Here is a 17,586-nt window from a genome sequence, read left to right as displayed (position 1 = left end):
ACAAAAGAATTGTATTTTAATTATATTTCCTACATACCTACAAAGCCAATAAAATCTTATATTAGCTTCTGAGAATTCCCTTTCATTAACAACAAATATACACGTTTATCTATATATGTGTTTCCCCTGCAGAGGTAATCACATGTCATTATTTAGTAGTAATTTCTAGAATTACCTGCGAAAGTGTGCAGAAGATGTGAAATTGTTTGTGTTGCCGCGGATAGTGTTGTCGACACTTTTGCAAATATGTATGGACTATGGACTAACGAAATGTTTACTTTGTCGATATCGTTGTACAATCGCTTTGAAACGTCTCATATCTTGTTGATTCTTCTTTGCTAAGTTTAGATTACCAGTTTTTAATCCATGTTTATGTTACCTGCTTTTTTATTTTTCTTATATATATTTTTTTCTAACTATAATTTGAGCTGGTTGGCGGCAACGGCTCTTTTTGACTTAATTAAACTTTTCATATAGAATACAGATTATATATTTATATATAATACAGATTAAACAAAAGAATTAATTTTGTAATAATAGAACACAGATTAAATATCATTTTCGTAATACGTAGATAGAAAAATAATAATAAGTATAATTCTTAACTACAATACTAAAATTAATTACGTAGGTATAGCTTTCTTTTCAATGTTAATAATATTAGCGTCTCGACGTAAAGCAATATCCAAGAAAGAGACATCCATTATCGGTAAAGGTACACAAAACAACGCCATCTTTGTGCGAATGTTTCAAAACAGGAAAATGGATCATCTCACAAACAACGCTATTGAATTCTATTTATATAACATCCTTGGTGTAGGCCGCGTTATATTTGAAGAGAAATGTAATACTTAATATTAATTGATATTTTATACTGATTGGAATTTAAATATTATTAACTATTAGCCATCTAGGAGAAAGGATAAACAGTGACACAATAAGTATATACGTTATTATTAATTTATACATTCTGGTGTCGACCTTTGTTTCAAAGCGCGGGGTTGAGTTCCGCCCCTCACCACGCAATGCCTCTAATATTTGACAGAAAGTGGAGAGCGTGCGAGATACCATGTAAAGCTGAAAAATTATATCTAAATACATAAACTTATATGCTGGACTTGAATCGATTATCTCGAGTTATTATTTGTTTGTTTTTTCCTTACCATATTATATATAGTAATTACGAAAACAAACCTGTCAATGTTCCGTGTCTTCAGGAGGTTCGTGACCTGGAAACGCGACGATGCACACTTCAGCTTCACCCCCTTTACGACTGACCCCATCAATAGAGTCTTGACGACGACTTCGCAGTTCTTTTATAGTTCATAAACACTCAAATTAACGTTGCCATTACTCTAAACGCTTGTCATGTCTGAATGTTTCCTTTAAATGTAACAGTTTTTATATTATAGCTTTATTAAAAGTGTGATCTTCAAAGTAAATGTCTTTTATTATTTTATTTTTTATTTGCTTTTATAGATTTTGTCAGCATTTAAGATAAATTTATTTTTATTTAACTAAATTTAGAATAATATACCTACATATGTTATAGCTCGTGTTGGTAAATCGCTCGCCTATGTTCACCACAAGTATTGATTGAACAGATTATTCTGTAACATTACATAATATTTACTTAGTCAGACATAATACGTCATTGAATTTCGCCTCTCAACAGGCAATGTCTCGAATTCATGGGAAAAATGAAGACTGAATTTCCAAGACATTAAATTATTTCCAGAAGCAATTTGAAGCTGAAAAATATTTAAAACAATTACGAATCTACTAAGCTCTATCATCATTATCAGCTTCGCGCTGTATTTCTCATATTGCAGGGTAAGCAGGGCAACCTATTGTTAAGGCACTCAGTTCCCCATATACCGCCGAATTTTTGAGTGGTGGGACTCAACGAACAACCAGAGCGAACAAATAAAAAAGTTAATAAATAATAATTTATTCCCTCGAATGGAAATCGAACTCACAATCGTCGCGTTATAGTCACTCGCTTGTAGCCCTAGTGGTGTGTAAGGGGCTCACTTCTAGATTCTAAGTTCTAACTAATCAGTTAGTTAAGTTAGTTTCGTAGGCGTAGTTCGTTGACGATGTTGAAGCGACCTAAAAGAGGCGCAAATGTCTTTAGACACGCGACCCACTCGCCCGGGACTGACAACATTATATTGATTAAAACAAAATTGATTCCTTTACAGTCACGACAGTTTATTCCGCACCAACAAGTTTATATTTTAAAATTAAAATAATTAAAATTGCTCCAGTTTTGCAAAGATGTAACGGAACGTTTCGGCTTATAAGATGGCTTGTTAATAACCTGTTGAAAATTTGATATGTAAAATGTATATTTAGTTTGACACTGTGTGCAAGTAAAAATATAATTGATGATATGGATATTAAAAATTAATTAGCTGGGCATCGTTTTTAAATAGTTATCAATTCATATTATAGAAAACAGAATTATTATTATTTTTATTTTGAGGACTCTATCTATATAGATTATACGCATATTGGTTAAATTCTTCGATCACTAGTATACTATTAATAATAATTTATATATACAAGTTTTGGACTAAGCTCTTATCTTAACACTAACCTGTTATCTACTATTTATCTAAACTGCTATAAATTTGCGGTGAAAAGCGTGAAAGTGTTGATTTTTTCATAATTTTTTATGTTACCTTTTTTTTGCAGGTGGATGGCTCCAGTAAGTCTTGCTATTCACGCGCCAGGAGCTGACATGGGCCCCACGGTGAACAGCATCAGATACTTGCGTGACTGTCTGGGCAACGAGCTCATCAAGCAGTTTGTGACATTCCACGTCTTCTTTTCCAATAAGCATATACCCAGCTCGGTAAGTTCTTAGTATAAGTTCTTAATATAATAAATTTGTAATTAATATGTGTTTTTTTTGGGGCTTTGGATATTGGCCTCATTCGATACAAGGTTGTAAAAACAGAAATAAAATTTTGAGCAGTATTTATTTTTAAAACAAAACGTTTATATCGGACTAAAATTAAGGATTGAGTTTCGCCATTCTTATATCAAAATTGTGGAGAGATTAAAATTGAGTATAAATTCATACATAATATTATTATCTATAATTTATAAAGAATATATCAAAAATAAATAGCAAATTTATAATATAACTATCGTAAATTTCATTTCAGATACCAAATCCAGATACAATCCTCCAAACACCATACAACTGCACAGCAAAACCTCCGTACGACGTCAACGCCAATTCCACTTACATGAAAGCGAAAAGCCTCCTGTACCCAGTAAACGTCGCCAGGAACATCGCCAGAGAAGCTGCTATCACCCACTTTATTCTGCCATCCGATATAGAGCTATATCCTAGTCCTAATTTAGTACCCAGGTTCCTAAACATGATTGCCAGAAACGCTAAGCCATTAAGCACTTCCACTAAGCCTAGAGTGTTTCCTATAAGCATATTTGAAGTCGGTGCCAAAGTCCAAGTGAGTAGTTTGTATGCCAGATTGTTTATTAACATTCACACATTTGCACAGGAGAACCGCATCTTTTTTTTATCGGCTTCATGATGTATCCCCACATAGAAGGGTGGTAGGTAGAGGGAATCTGAGGACCTAGTGTTAAACACTCCGTTCCCATTAAGACACTTTCTTTACACACTTTCCGCCGAATTCTGGAGGATTTCATCGCTTTAGTAACGAGCCAAAGCTTGGCTTCCGAGAAATTGGTGGAAGATGAGGAACGGAAATGTCATAACACTAGGTTCCCTCTGCCCACCCTGCGTGGCATATAGCGTTAACGTAAAAGAAAATGTAAACGTAATGTAAAATATTCGTTTCCAGGTGCCATCGACAAAAGCGGAGCTACAAACGATGTTGGCAAACAAGACAGCCATACCGTTCCATAAGTTCGTGTGTCCCAACTGCCACAACATACCCCAAGGGCAGCAATGGATGAACGCACCAGAGACTAATCGTAAGTGTTATTTTTATTTTTTTAGCTTCACTCTGTATCCCTCATTTAGCAGGGTGGGCAGAGGAAGCCTAGTGTTAAGACACTCCGCTCCTCGCTTTCTGCCAAATTCTGGAGGCATTATGTTGAAAAGACAAATAATGTTGAATGAATTGAATGTTAAAGACGTAAATAAGAAATGTTTCCTTATATTATCAAAAATTATATCTATAAATAAAATATTTAACAAAGTAATTGCTATAATACGGGTAAATTAAGCATTTTACGACTTAAGATCACGCAAATTCCGTCTAAGCAATAATATCGTGTTACATTTGTTAACTCTTAAAGTATTCTCACGGTATACCTTCTGGTGAACATCGTACATTAATAGCTTAAGCGTCACATGTGTCCGTCAGACGAATGCGCCAGTTAGTCGTTTAATATTTAAATTTCTTAGGATTTTTTTCTAGGTGACAACACAAAAAGTGCTTTTTTGTGTTGTCATCTTGAAAATGTGCATGTGAATATGTTGACGTGCGTTACTGGATATAAATTTAACAAAAAAATTGGTCAAGTGCGAGTCGAACTCGCCAACAGTGGGTTCCATATAATATCAGTACACTGTACAACTTATACACTGTGACAAACTTAAGTTTACGGACCTATGCATTTATTTTGTATGTAATGAAGTACAAATAAAAGTTTGTAATGAAGTACCCTATAGATTTTGTATACGCGACGTATTATATATAACATTCAGCAAAATCGACGCACAAATGCTCGTATCTTTTGATTGCATTGACTTTTACATTAAAAGGTTGATTTTTCTTGTGGTTCAAGGAATAAATCTAAATATTAATTTTAGCTTGATAACTCCATGAAGTCTCGAAATTAATCGTTTTTATAGACGGACAGATGGACAACTAAGTGATCCTATAAGGCTTCCGTTTTTACCTTTTTAAGTACGGAACCCTAAAACTGAGGGAGACTGCAGTATTTTGAAACAAGGTCGATCCGTAAACGCGTATTTAATTCCGATGCATTGCCAATTAATCTCGCGGTGTCGGTCGTGAGCTATTTATACCATAAAGAGCATGGTGTGGTCGTATGGGGCATTCTAATTGCGTATTATGGTTCAACGACCGCGACACACTAGCTGGTTGGCTCTATTCTTATGCCAATTTGCAAAATCGCCAGTTTTCCACCTCTACCATTTAATTGTTATTTATATACATTGTTTATTCATATAAACGGCGGCATTGGCAAATATTTAATTTTTAACCGACTTCTGTAAATGGAGGAGGCTCTTCAATTCGTTAGGTTGTTTCTTAATGTTCGTTACCTCAGAACTTTTGGCTGTGTGGATCTATTTTAATAATGCTTTTTTTATTTGATAGTTGGTGCTTCCCGTGTGGTCCCATTTAAAGTTCAGCTCTAAATCTAACAAAGCTTATCGATATAAGTCTAAAATGTGCATTAAACATGCACGCGACAAATGGACGAATAATTCAATTTCAACTTTTTGTTTCACTGTTCGAAGTTGGGTTTTTTTGTAAAAAATATTATTTAATAATACAAGTATATGCGTGTGTTAAGAAAGTTAATTGAGAAAAAAGCTTTTAATTATAATTAGTCCACGTGAATTCATAAAACAAGAAATATCCTTGAATATTACATCCGTTAAATAAATTATAAGAATTGTCAAAAGCGAAGTATGTATTTAAATTTTTAAAAGTCTTAAAGACTAAGCGAAATTACGTCTTTTATTTGTTCTGGTTCGTTTATTTCTTTAAGTACTCATTGTTAGTAAAAAAGTAAGAAGTAATTTATACAATATAATTATTTAGATAACTGTCATTAATTTATTAATGTTTATGTTTATTTTGTTTAGAAATGGACGTCTTCCACGTCGGTAAGCGGCGCGGGAAGTTTGTGCATTGGGAGCCGATATTTATAGGAACACATCAAGATCCATACTACGACGAGCGGCTCAGCTGGGAAGGCAAGAAAGATAAAATGACACAGGTAAATTAGATTTTACTATCATTGAAAATTTGTAAAGATTAGAGCTTCCATATTATATTCTTTTATTTTAATTAGGTTTTAAGAGGCCAAGCGACGCATTCAATAAAATACATTTAAAAATATATATATATATATGACGGCGCGTTGCTATGTATTAGTTTTAATTATAATTTCGCAATTATTACGTTTCGATTTTAATTGATTTATGTAATAGATTATATTAGAAGAATATTTAAAATGGAGCGGGTAACCCCGAATAGGGTAGTAGGTGTAGCCACGAAGAATAGCAGACGTCATTGATTGACAGCTATGGCGTTAGATGTTCACCAATTAACCTATTGGCTCCTAATCTATTGTAATTATGTTAATCTTGTGAGATTTATTGTAAAACTGTTATGTAGACGAGTAATAAGACATTGTGGAATATAAGTGTGACTTTTATTTAAACATCTCTGTTGCTACAACGCCCACAAATGAATAGAGACAGCCAAGGCCGCTTTGAGGCCCTTTCTGATGCTTCTACATATATATTTATTTCAGTTCCACATATTATATAGCTACATAGAAAGTAATGAGACCAACCTAGTAAGTAACTAGTATAATACTAGTACTTGTAACAACATTTATATAGTTAATTTTTACATTTTCCTTGACTTATTTTGACTAAGATTTACATCAGCAAAAACTGTGTGCTCATTTCAAATCCGCCACGACGATTTTTCTTTTCCTTTCTTAACACTAGGTTCCCTCTTCCTACTCTGCCATGTGCGGGATACAGCGTGAAGTTGATTAGATAGTCATTCGCTTTAGGTATACAACATTTAACGATACTTTTCCTATTTTACAGGGTTACGTGCTCTGCGTGAAGGACTACGACTTCATGATATTAAACAACGCTTTCCTCATCCACAAGCCCGGCATAAAACATTACGTGAAAAATGCCAAGAGGGACGCGATAGCTGGCAAACAATCGCTATACATAAAATCGATTATTATGCCGCAGCTCAAAATATTATTCGGTACTCGAAATGGGTGTGCACTGTGATTGAGGTAGCAGGACTATTTAACTGCAACATTTTACATAAAGCATATTTCGAATATAACTTAATGTGAAAGTTAATCGATATTAAACAAGCAATCGATTTTGTAACATCACTCGGTTTTGAGACAACGGGAAGCAGTGTTGCCAACATTTGCTTTACAGGGTGCGCACGTCCGCCTCTATTTTTTAGATCTTTACCGATTGTGTCGACTCGGAACTAAACATATCACTATTATTCGTATATAAATAACGTAGACATAGACAATATTTCAATGAAATCCTCGAATCCGTGTCACTGACTTTTGAAGCGAGCAACACAGTGCCTGTACGTTTATACTAAAATTGTATTTTGTATTGTATTAATCATACGCTATTCCAATTCCAAAAATATGGTCAAACCGAATTTCCTAGACTGTTCTTCCTACGCGAGGCCTATATTGAAAAACAATTGAAGTCGAATAATGTTAAATTTAAGTTGTATATAACTAATTATAATTTGATTTTATGTTTGTATGTAACTTTCGTTATATACTCGGTGCAAGTAAAGGCACACTTGACTCTAATATTTAAGTGCTTCTTTACGGTAGCCAGTGATTTATTGACTATTCTAGTTTTTGTTTTACTTAGCTTATACATAATATATGATGAGAAACCGAAATCTCTGTAAGATACTTAGGGTGACTATAATTTTATGATAGATCATTTTAATCGTATAACGTACGAAATATTCCTGGTATGCATTTTTTTTAACTATATTAAGTCAATAACCGTATACTACGTAAGTCCATATTGCTTGCAAGAAATTTCCAAAAAGTGCATATTTAAGTCAACATCTATAATACTGTTGTAAGATTATTTATGCGCCTATTATACATATATATATATATATAGATTTTAAGTGACTTTGATATGAATGTTCAAAGTTTATATACAGCCTACATGCTAGTTGTAAAATGACGGGCCTTATGGTACTAGTGATGATAATTTTATAATAGTGATTAAACTCACCACGTTCGAAATAGTATAGGAAATAATTTTAGTTTAGTTTTTAATGCTAGGAAAATTCTGATTCTTATAGCCACACTTAGTCATTTGGTGTTAAACAAATAAATACATTATTATATTTATATCGATTCAATGTATATATAAAGTTTAACACTTATTGAATGTCTCCAAGTGTGGTGTCACACTTATGTCCATACTTAATGACAGTATTTAAGGTGAATCTGTAGTCACTCTTTTACAGATTATTTAAAAATAAACAAAATACTGTTAACAGAAATAAGTTCATGGTTCAATTTTAAAAATTTTTTTTGGTCTTGCAACATCAACTTATCACTTAAAATATTCAGTTTATTAGCAAACAATAACATATTGCTTTTATGATTATTTTAATTATAGTCAAATGTTATTGTCATTTATTTTAATAATGTAAAATAATTTAAAAAAATAAAGTTTGTCTAAATAAAAATGTAATTTTTTTAATGGTGTCTTCATTTTGTGCGGTTAGATCTACTTATACATACATACGCTTTAGATGAATCTATTTCAGAATAGTTTTAGTTTTAAATATATGACTGTATTTTATTCTTTCGATTATATTATCTTAGTTTATTCGTAGCCTAAATAAAACTGGGGTTTGGTTTTGGTATACGCATGTGGTGAGTTTTCACTTTAAAGGCGAATATGCCTTTTTATTAGTGTATAAGTGCAATAACCTATAAAGTCTCTCAATGTGATCATTTATTGAAATGTATTTATCAATGTGTACTAAATAAGATTGCTAAGAATTTTACCTTGTAGGTAAATTTCATAAAAGTCTACAGGTAACATTACGATTGGAAATAAAAGAATTAAAAATATTTCTACCTCTTTTTTTATTTTTAATATAACATTACATTTACCATTTTTTTATAGTTTTTCAACTTTAATATTAAAGGATTGGAGTAATAAAAGTTATATAATTTTATAAAAATAAAAAGCCCTAATATTAAATTGCATATATTGACTCTAGTTGAATAATCAATCAAAATCAAATAATTTTCTTTTAGTTGTGTTTTCCATTTTTTAGTAATATACTTTTTTGTTTTAAAGACAATATCCATATATTGAAAGGCCAAGCCAAGGCCATTGACCTCAACTGCATACAAATCATCATATCATATCTTCTATGTAGAGACAGCGACGAATTACAGTTAAATTAAAGAAAGATCCAAAAATGTGCAAACAAAACCTATTAATTAATTTAGAAAAAAGTATAAAATTGAATACTAAAAAAACAATTACGGCCAATAAACTTCGAAATTTTAACCACGATGCGAAATCCCAAATTACCGCAACATTCCAGACAGCGCGCCTGGTGCATGCTGATGAGGTAGCGGCCCGAGATAAGGAAGTTGATCTACACTTTACGTGTGCAGCATTCATTATGACAACACAATCGTCTCATTTGCACCGAATTTATTAAACTGTTACAGAGAAAAAATGTTTCTTTTTTTCTTAAACATTTTTATTAAGGTTGACTTCGTTGTAGGTTTTTTAATTAAACATTTAACCCCTTGATATAAATTATCTATATACCTTTAGTTCTGGTGACATTATAATACTAGTTTATAATATTACAAACACAAGATGGCCGCCGCTATAAAATGGCGAATTTTATATTCTTTGAAAACACTCTTGTCATGGGTAACAAATTAAAGGTCTTAGCTAGTAAAATACGGTATAATAAAAAAATGCAAATTCAAAATGGCCGCCGCAGTTAAATGGCGCACTTCATATGTTATATTTATAACCTCGTCAATATTGGTAAAAAAGAAAGAGCTTGACAAACAACAAAAAAACTTGTAATTTTTTACAAAAAATAGATTTACTACAAATGCAACGCTCAGCTTGAACTTCCTGACGAAATATTATGATAAGGAAGTGATTACTGACTCATTACATATTAGCTTAAGTAAGTACTTTCAGTCAATTCTGTTCAGAACATTACTATTTATCATCGATTATACATTTCTTCACTCACATTTAAGGATATTAAATTATACAAAATATTACAAATGAAATTTAAAGTTTTAATAATGCAAATCAACAGGAAAAAAACAGGAAAATATAAACTTGTTATTACAAATTCCAAAACTTTAAATTACTCAGTTGAATTATTATTAATATTATTTTTTATATAATATTGCCGTCATAAATCAGCTTCACGCTTACACAGCAGGGTAAGCAGAGGAACCTAGTGTTAATACGGCGGCAAAATTGGGCGAAAAGTTGTGGACACAAGTATCCTAATGGGAACGGAGTCTCTTAACAACAAAGGTTCCAAGATGTTGTTTCCTTGCTATGTGAGTAATGTATCCCCTGTATGTATATAGTTATTTGTTAATTTTTATTCATACATTTGATATGAGTAGTAACAGTGCAAACCACATATACTTAAGTTATAATAATATAGTTTTTTTCACATTCCAAGGCTAACTTCTATAAGACGAGCCATTTCTGTTTTAAACTCCAATTGACTGTGTCGTGTATAAAATGAAAATTTTTATAGGAATAGTATTCATTTATGCAGGTTGTAAGTTTTTTTTTTTACATTAAAATAATAATTAATTTAGCATAACATGATGATTCAATTGAACACAATAGATTTTATTATATTTATGTGATGGAAATGAATAATATTAACAATAGAATATGAGTAAACAAGTGGAATGTTTATCAAGCTTTAATAAATATAATATTAAATAATAATAGGGGCCGTTGTGGCGCAGCGGCACAAAGGTGTGACTGTAACGCAACGGTTATGGGTCCGATCCCCACTCGAGGAAGTGAAATATTTATTTATGTTTATTATTTTCATTTCTTCACTCTGGTGTCGAGGCGCAAGCGCGGCGTTGAGTTACACGCAATGCGTACGAAAAATAGGGAACGGAGTGTCTTAACACTAGGCTCCCTATGCCTAACCTGCTATACAGAGTGATGTTGAAAAAACATCTAAATAAGAATAAAAATTTAACCTAGCAAAAATTATTTAAATTCTACTTTTACAAACATTTGTTTGTGTTATGATTTTGATGGTCTGTTTCAGGTTATGTGCCACCGCTATGGACTTATCGAAGTGAAGATCACGAAAAACCTGACAAGGATAAAATTATATTTATCGATATGCCGACAATAACAGAGAAAACTAATATAATTGTAACTAGTACCACCACTGAAACGGCAACTTTAAAAGATAATGTAACTGAAATTACTGATATTTTAACAAGAAATAGCGAGAACGCTACAACGACTAACGAAGGAAACTCGTCTAAGACCTCTACTATCGATAATGAATATAATGATATTTTTTATCGAAAGCGTTATTATCAATTATCATATATTAATAATGAAAATGTAAATAGTTACAATTGTACAGAGAAATTTGAAAGGTCTTCTCTTCCTGAAAGCTGCGAAAAATATATAGAATGTAAGGTGAGGTTTTCGATATATTTGTAATATTATTGAATGGCTGTCGTGGTGCAGGTGTTATGCTCCTGTGAGATTGTAAACGCGAAAGTTCTGGCTTCGATGCTCAATTGGGGGAATGAAATATTTAATATTTTCATTTCTATGAGTTCCGCCACTTAACACGCAATATCTCAAAAATACGACAAATAGTGAGGAAGGCAAGGAAATGAGATTTTAACTCGTGCCTCTTGATCTTGGAGACTGTCCAAGAGGCGCGGGTTTGAATTCCAAATTAAAAAAAATATATATTTTTCGATTTCATAATTTATTTAATTTATATAAATATCTTACAGAACGGAAAGGCTACAAGCTTACAGTGCTTAGAGGGACTACACTTCGATCCTGAAAACTCTGATAGTGAAACACCATGTCAATATTCCTGTGACGTCCCCTGCACACACGAGCCATTTAGTATGTTACAATTGTGAATCTTTCAAAGTTAAATTGATTATAAAAATTAAGTTCAGAGGCCAGGCCAGGCCAGGCGCAGGGGCACAAAGGGTGACTGCAAACGCGATTAATTGTGGGTTCAATCCCTATTCGAGGATTTGTTTATATAACAATATAATATAACATTTATTTAAATTTATATTGCCATTTCTTCGCTCTGGTGTCATGGCAAAACGCAGCCGCCACTCAGCACGCAATGCCTCCAGACCTCGGTGGAAAGTGGGAAACGAAACACGTTCCCTCTGCCTACCCCTGCTGTCTGCGGGATACAGCGTGAAGCTGATTTATTTATTTTTTATATTCAATTCAAGACTAAGACCCGACTACTGATAATCACGCTCGAAAAAGTATGAAACAAAAAAATATTATCACCTGAAATTGTCAGCCGTTGTCGTGCACTTCCTCTTTCTAGAATTATTACTAGGTGGTACACAGGGTGAGGTGACGTGGTAGTTTTTGCCCTCTAGGGCGCCACATTCACAATTGAGATACTTTCAACGATATCACATTTGTCAAATTAAGATATATATTATAGAAGCTACGGATAAACAGATCAAATCACATACATACATACATATCAGTCAAAATTATAACCCTCCTTTTTGCTTCGCCGTAGTCGGGTAAAAATAATTAATATTATTATAATGTATTATTTACTTATTTTTAGCAAGGTACATGTCACGAGTATGTCCGCTTAAGTTTAGTTATTATAAACTCAAAGATAAATATAACTGTAGCAGCTTCAGGATCTGTGAATTTGGTGAAGGATACGATTTTGAATGTCCTAATGGCCTTGCATTCAGATCAGACAACTTACGATGTGATTGGCCCCATAAAGTGCCGGAGTGTGATGCTGAAGGTGGGTACTTGGATAAGTAACTAGCGGCCCGCCCGCGGCTTCGCCTGCGTGAACTACGTTATTATTAATTTCTGTCTCCATGAGTGACTACGTCCTATAAGTGACGTTCATGTAAAATTTGAGACTAGCATTTATAGTAACGAAGTTTCATACAAACTTTCAACCCCCAAAACAACCCCTTAGGAGTCGAATATTGCAAATTCCCGTCTTAGCGAACACCTACGTCCTATAAATAACTCCTATGCAAAATTTGAGATTCCTAGCACATGTAGTTTCTGAGATTTCGTGATGTGTGAGTGACCTTTCGATTTTATATATATAGACTAGCGGACACGCGCAGCTCCGCCTGCTTATTTGCACCCTTAGGTGTGAATTTTAATAAACCATGAAACACGTGTTCAATGAAATATTTTTAAGAGTCTCAATTTCAAATTTTATAAAAATCGGTGGCAATTTAAAGATTTTTCCATACAAACTTTCAACCCCTTATTGGCATCTTTAGGGGGTAAATTATAAAAAACCGTGAAACACGTGTTCAATTAAATATTTTTAAGAGTCTGAATTTACAATTTTATTAAAATCGGTTCTGATTTAAATATTTACCCATACAAACTTTTAACCCCTATTTCACCATAGATTAGTTTAAGTCCTGGTTGTAGTAGTGCAGCAGTACGGCTTATGATTGTTACCGCCATAGTTATGAGTTCCAAATTACTTGGCAAAATGAATTATTGTCATTCCCTCTGGTAATAAAATTTCCTCCAAAAGATATCAAAAATCGAGCGGAAAGTAGGCAACATAGTGTCTTTACACTAGGCCATCTCTGCCTATCCTGCTGTATGCGTGAAGTAAAAAAACCGAATTAAATTGTTTGTTGGAATATTTAATATTTTTAATCTATTCATCTGGTAAAGAAGCAAAGTTGAGTTCCGCCGCGCAACACGCAATGCCTCCAGAAAGTGGGGATCGGAATGTCTCGATACTAGGTTAGTAGATGGAGCCTCCATCTACTTATCCTGCTACATGCGGGACACCGCGTAAACTCAAAGAAAAACGTTTATTGATGGCTTGTAGAATAAAAATATCGTTATAGTAATATTTACATTTTATTTCTATGCAGGTTACGCTGGCTTCAAGTGTCCAGACAAGAAAAAATTTTATCAATTTTATAGGTATGAATAAAACATTTAAAATATAATTCAAATAATATCCTAACAGAAAAAGAAAAAGGCAAATTTCATATATGCGATCAATGGCATAATTAATATTTTTAAAATTATTCTTTTTTTATAACATTCTCTTTAACAAAATATCTTTTATCAGATCACCAACATCCTGTCAAGTTTATTACATCTGTATATACGGAGTGCCACGTCGCCTAGTTTGTCCAAACTTCACGGGTTTTGATGAAGACGGTAGAGTTTGTGCACCAGCTGATAGAGTTGACGGATGCGAACCACACCTCCAAGCAGCAGCAGCAGTAGACCGAAGAAAACAATTTTTGGAAAATGGGCACAAAGAAGACTACGACGACGGCGATGGTTACTTACGAAATAGGAATGTCGGATTATCTTTAGCTAGGCGAGTTCGTAGAGCGAAAATTATTTCTTTTCCAAATTATAAAAAAGGTTTAAAAAACCCAAGAATGGGTTAAATAAACTTGATAAATTATGATAAAACTCTACTCATTGCTATTATCTTTATAAAACAACTAGCGGCCCGCTCGCGGTTTCGCCCGCGTTAACTATGTTATTATTAATTTCTGTCTCCATGGCTACGTCCTAGTGACGTCTATGCAAAATTTGAGACTCCTAGCATGTAGTAACGAAGTTTCATACAAACTTTCGACCCCAAAAACAACCCCTTAGAAGTCGAATATTGCAAATTCCCGTCTTAGCGAGCACCTACGTCCTATAAATAACTCCTATGCAAAATTTGAGATTCCTAGCACATGTAGTTTCTGAGATTTCGTGATGAGTGAGTGACCTTTCGATTTTATATATATAGATGACTAGTGGGCCCGGACGCGGCTACGCCCGCGAAAATATAAGCCTAAATCATTAAAATAAGTTAAAAAATAATAATAAGTGGAGATTTATTATTAGAAAAAATATCTGAGTAACCGAAATGAACAAACCAAAGAAGTAAAAGTAACTAAAGGAAATTCTTAATATTAGAAAAAAAAACCTAAAGTTTGCTGTGCGCGCGTACTAAACATTTTTCTATATTAAAAAATTATTAATTTGTGCGAACAATATTAAATAAAATCTCAAATGATTAAAATTACGATATTTTAAGTGTGTAACATCGGTATAGATAACCGAACTGAGATAAATTAATTATAAGCAGCAAATAATTACATAAAAAATAATAGTAATTCGAAAATCTATAAAAATTTACAAAATCATCAAAGTCATCCGCCCGTTCGCGTCGGTCATACTCATATTATGCCGCCGGAAGGCTAGGTCATTTGGAATCAGTCACATCTTAATTATTTATTAGAATGTTATACAGTAAATTATAATTTCCGTCTAGATGAAATGCTAAAAGTGACTATTATATTTATTTTCATAAGGATGAATATCAAATTGTTTTTGTTAATGATTTGTATAAAGAGATTTGTATAAATCTATATGGGCGTGCACCATGTATGCATTAAGCAAACTCACTGTGGGTGACGTTTTCTTAAAACAGCAAACTTTGCAAGCTGTTGCTTAGCAACGCGTAGCGGCGATTGTTATTAACATGGCGGAATAAATTCCTTGTCAAATTAATTATTTTAATATATTGGTATATAACGAAAATATTACAAATATGAGAAAAAAAAGTATCCTATGTTCATCCCGGGACCCTCAAGTATATCTATATGAGTATTTTATCACAATTAAATTAGCGGTTTGGCCCTGATTGCGGAAAAGACAGACAGACAGACAGACAGACAGAGTTACTTTCGAATTTATAATATAGGTATGGATACCATATGTTAATAATTAATTATATTTCAAGCTTATAAAAAATAGCAATACTGTGTTTATAAAATATAAGCATGATTAATTGTGAACTACTAGTTTAATTTAGCTTAATTAACATGATTGTCTGCATTTCTTAGATGGCAACAGAGATTTCAAGTTCAAGTCCAGGTACGTCCTCAGAATCCGTAGAATTATAGAAATACACGGTATATATGTATTTCTACTTATTTTCTGAACTAAAATAAGTGGGCGTTAGTTTATGTAAAATATCTTTAAAATAGAATGCCAAAGTAGTTAAACTTTCCCAAGGTTCATGAAATATTTAATAAGTTTGCTATTTATATGTCAGATATATGTAAATCTAACATAATATGTAGGTATAGAAAATGGATAGAACTTTTTTTTAAGCTTCACACTGTCATCCCTTATAAGCAGGGTAGGCAGAGGGAACTTAGTGTTAAGACACTCTGGAGGCATTGCGTGTTGAGTGGCGGAACTCAACGTCGCGCTTTGACTTGTAACCAGTTAAAATATTTAATTAAATTGAAATATTAATAAATAGATATTATCTATTCATTCCTTTGAGTGAGAAACGAACCTACAACCATCGTGATTATAGGCACACGCCACTGTGCCACGACGGTTCCACAATATAACTTATCTCAATATGTTATTAATTGTAACTTTTAAGATACTTATAATTTAAGCCGTTCTGTCAAAACCACCAGTACCAGTTTTTTGAACAAATAGAATAAAACACTTTTGATAGAGATTCTAATGCTGACACGAACTACGTGATTTGCATTTTATAGTACAAGTGGATTTTCCAATTCATATTAAACTGCTGATGCGATCTTAGTACCTGGGCGAGGATAAGAAGACAATTTGACAACAACAAAACCGGTGGTGTAAGGAAGAGGGTACTCCGATAATACGCCTGTACATGCCATGTTTTTAAAAGAGTGGAAAACTGGAAAAGAAAAATGGAAAAAAATTGAGTATATTGAAATTTCCATCTACACAATTTCCATTATTACGTTCCAATTTTAAACGTTTCTATTGACAAACAGAAATGAAAATAAAAACAACTTTTAAATTCCTTTCATTCCACAGTGTCGTCATTTTACATATATTACTCATCTATGTGATTTTATTCTTAACCTTTGTTTCATTTATAGGTTTCGCATTGCTTAGGGATGATACATTGACCGTACTAGAGAAAACATATCGTTTTATTTTTATTTAATAAATATATCTATGTGAATTATAAAACTAACTTTTTATAATCCTTACAAAGAACAATAAGTAGTTAGATTAATTTCCCCCTTTTTCCTCCAGATATGGCAATGAAAGGTGACTAAATAAGAACAAAATGAGTGACTAAACCTACTTCAGTTTGCTCTACTTCCCTACTCAATACATTAAGAAAAAATTGAAATTTCACTCTAAAAAAAAATTCTATAACGTTACATTAATTATTTTACGAGATTTTAAAATTATATGAGAACTATTATCCTAAAATTCGTGTTTTAGTGAAATTGCTATTGTGTAACACTAAAAATAATAAAGTCATAGTAAAAATAGAATAAAAGTAAATAATAAAATCTATAACTTATACCTATTTACGTACATGTATATTATAGGCTCTACTAACTGTACTCTCTAGGCACTTATTTATTTTTTTTACAGGATGCCTATTTTTGGCATATTTACTAGTTGAAAAAGTAAACGTAATTTGCATTTCGTAAAGTATCTAAAAACTCAATCGATCT

At 32.6% G+C, this 17,586-nt stretch overlaps 2 protein-coding genes across 10 annotated transcripts in view; both read left to right on the top strand.

Moving 5' to 3' along the window:
* Positions 1-8,883, top strand: part of LOC146534690 (beta-1,4-glucuronyltransferase 1) — a 57,615-nt gene extending 48,732 nt beyond the window's left edge. The window contains exons 3-7 of the mRNA XM_085192700.1: positions 2,701-2,860; positions 3,177-3,485; positions 3,843-3,975; positions 5,846-5,979; positions 6,827-8,883. Coding sequence (XP_085048826.1) covers positions 2,701-2,860; positions 3,177-3,485; positions 3,843-3,975; positions 5,846-5,979; positions 6,827-7,024 — 934 coding nt within the window. The 3' untranslated portion in view covers positions 7,025-8,883. The remainder of the gene's footprint in view (positions 1-2,700; positions 2,861-3,176; positions 3,486-3,842; positions 3,976-5,845; positions 5,980-6,826) is intronic.
* Positions 8,884-9,657: 774 nt separating this feature from the next.
* LOC146534689 (protein obstructor-E-like) lies at positions 9,658-14,861 on the top strand. Of its 9 annotated transcripts, none has more exons than XM_085193073.1 (8): positions 9,658-9,977; positions 10,245-10,368; positions 10,497-10,598; positions 11,112-11,497; positions 11,827-11,944; positions 12,651-12,842; positions 13,963-14,014; positions 14,166-14,861. In XM_085193073.1, exons 3-8 carry the CDS (start codon positions 10,559-10,561, stop codon positions 14,494-14,496), a joined length of 1,119 nt encoding a protein of 372 aa, XP_085049199.1. In that variant the 5' UTR covers positions 9,658-9,977; positions 10,245-10,368; positions 10,497-10,558; the 3' UTR covers positions 14,497-14,861. The 9 variants fall into 9 exon arrangements, with proteins under 9 accessions (XP_085049199.1, XP_085049196.1, XP_085049197.1 ...); XM_085193070.1 differs by having other exon boundaries at positions 10,242-10,368; XM_085193071.1 differs by having other exon boundaries at positions 10,226-10,368.
* Positions 14,862-17,586: the final 2,725 nt, after the last annotated feature.

This window comes from Heliconius melpomene, chromosome 11, assembly GCF_056956725.1.
Source record: "Heliconius melpomene rosina isolate 202511_hmr_F chromosome 11, ASM5695672v1, whole genome shotgun sequence".
NCBI lineage: Eukaryota > Metazoa > Arthropoda > Insecta > Lepidoptera > Nymphalidae > Heliconius > Heliconius melpomene.
This window is presented reverse-complemented; position numbering and strand designations above follow the sequence as displayed.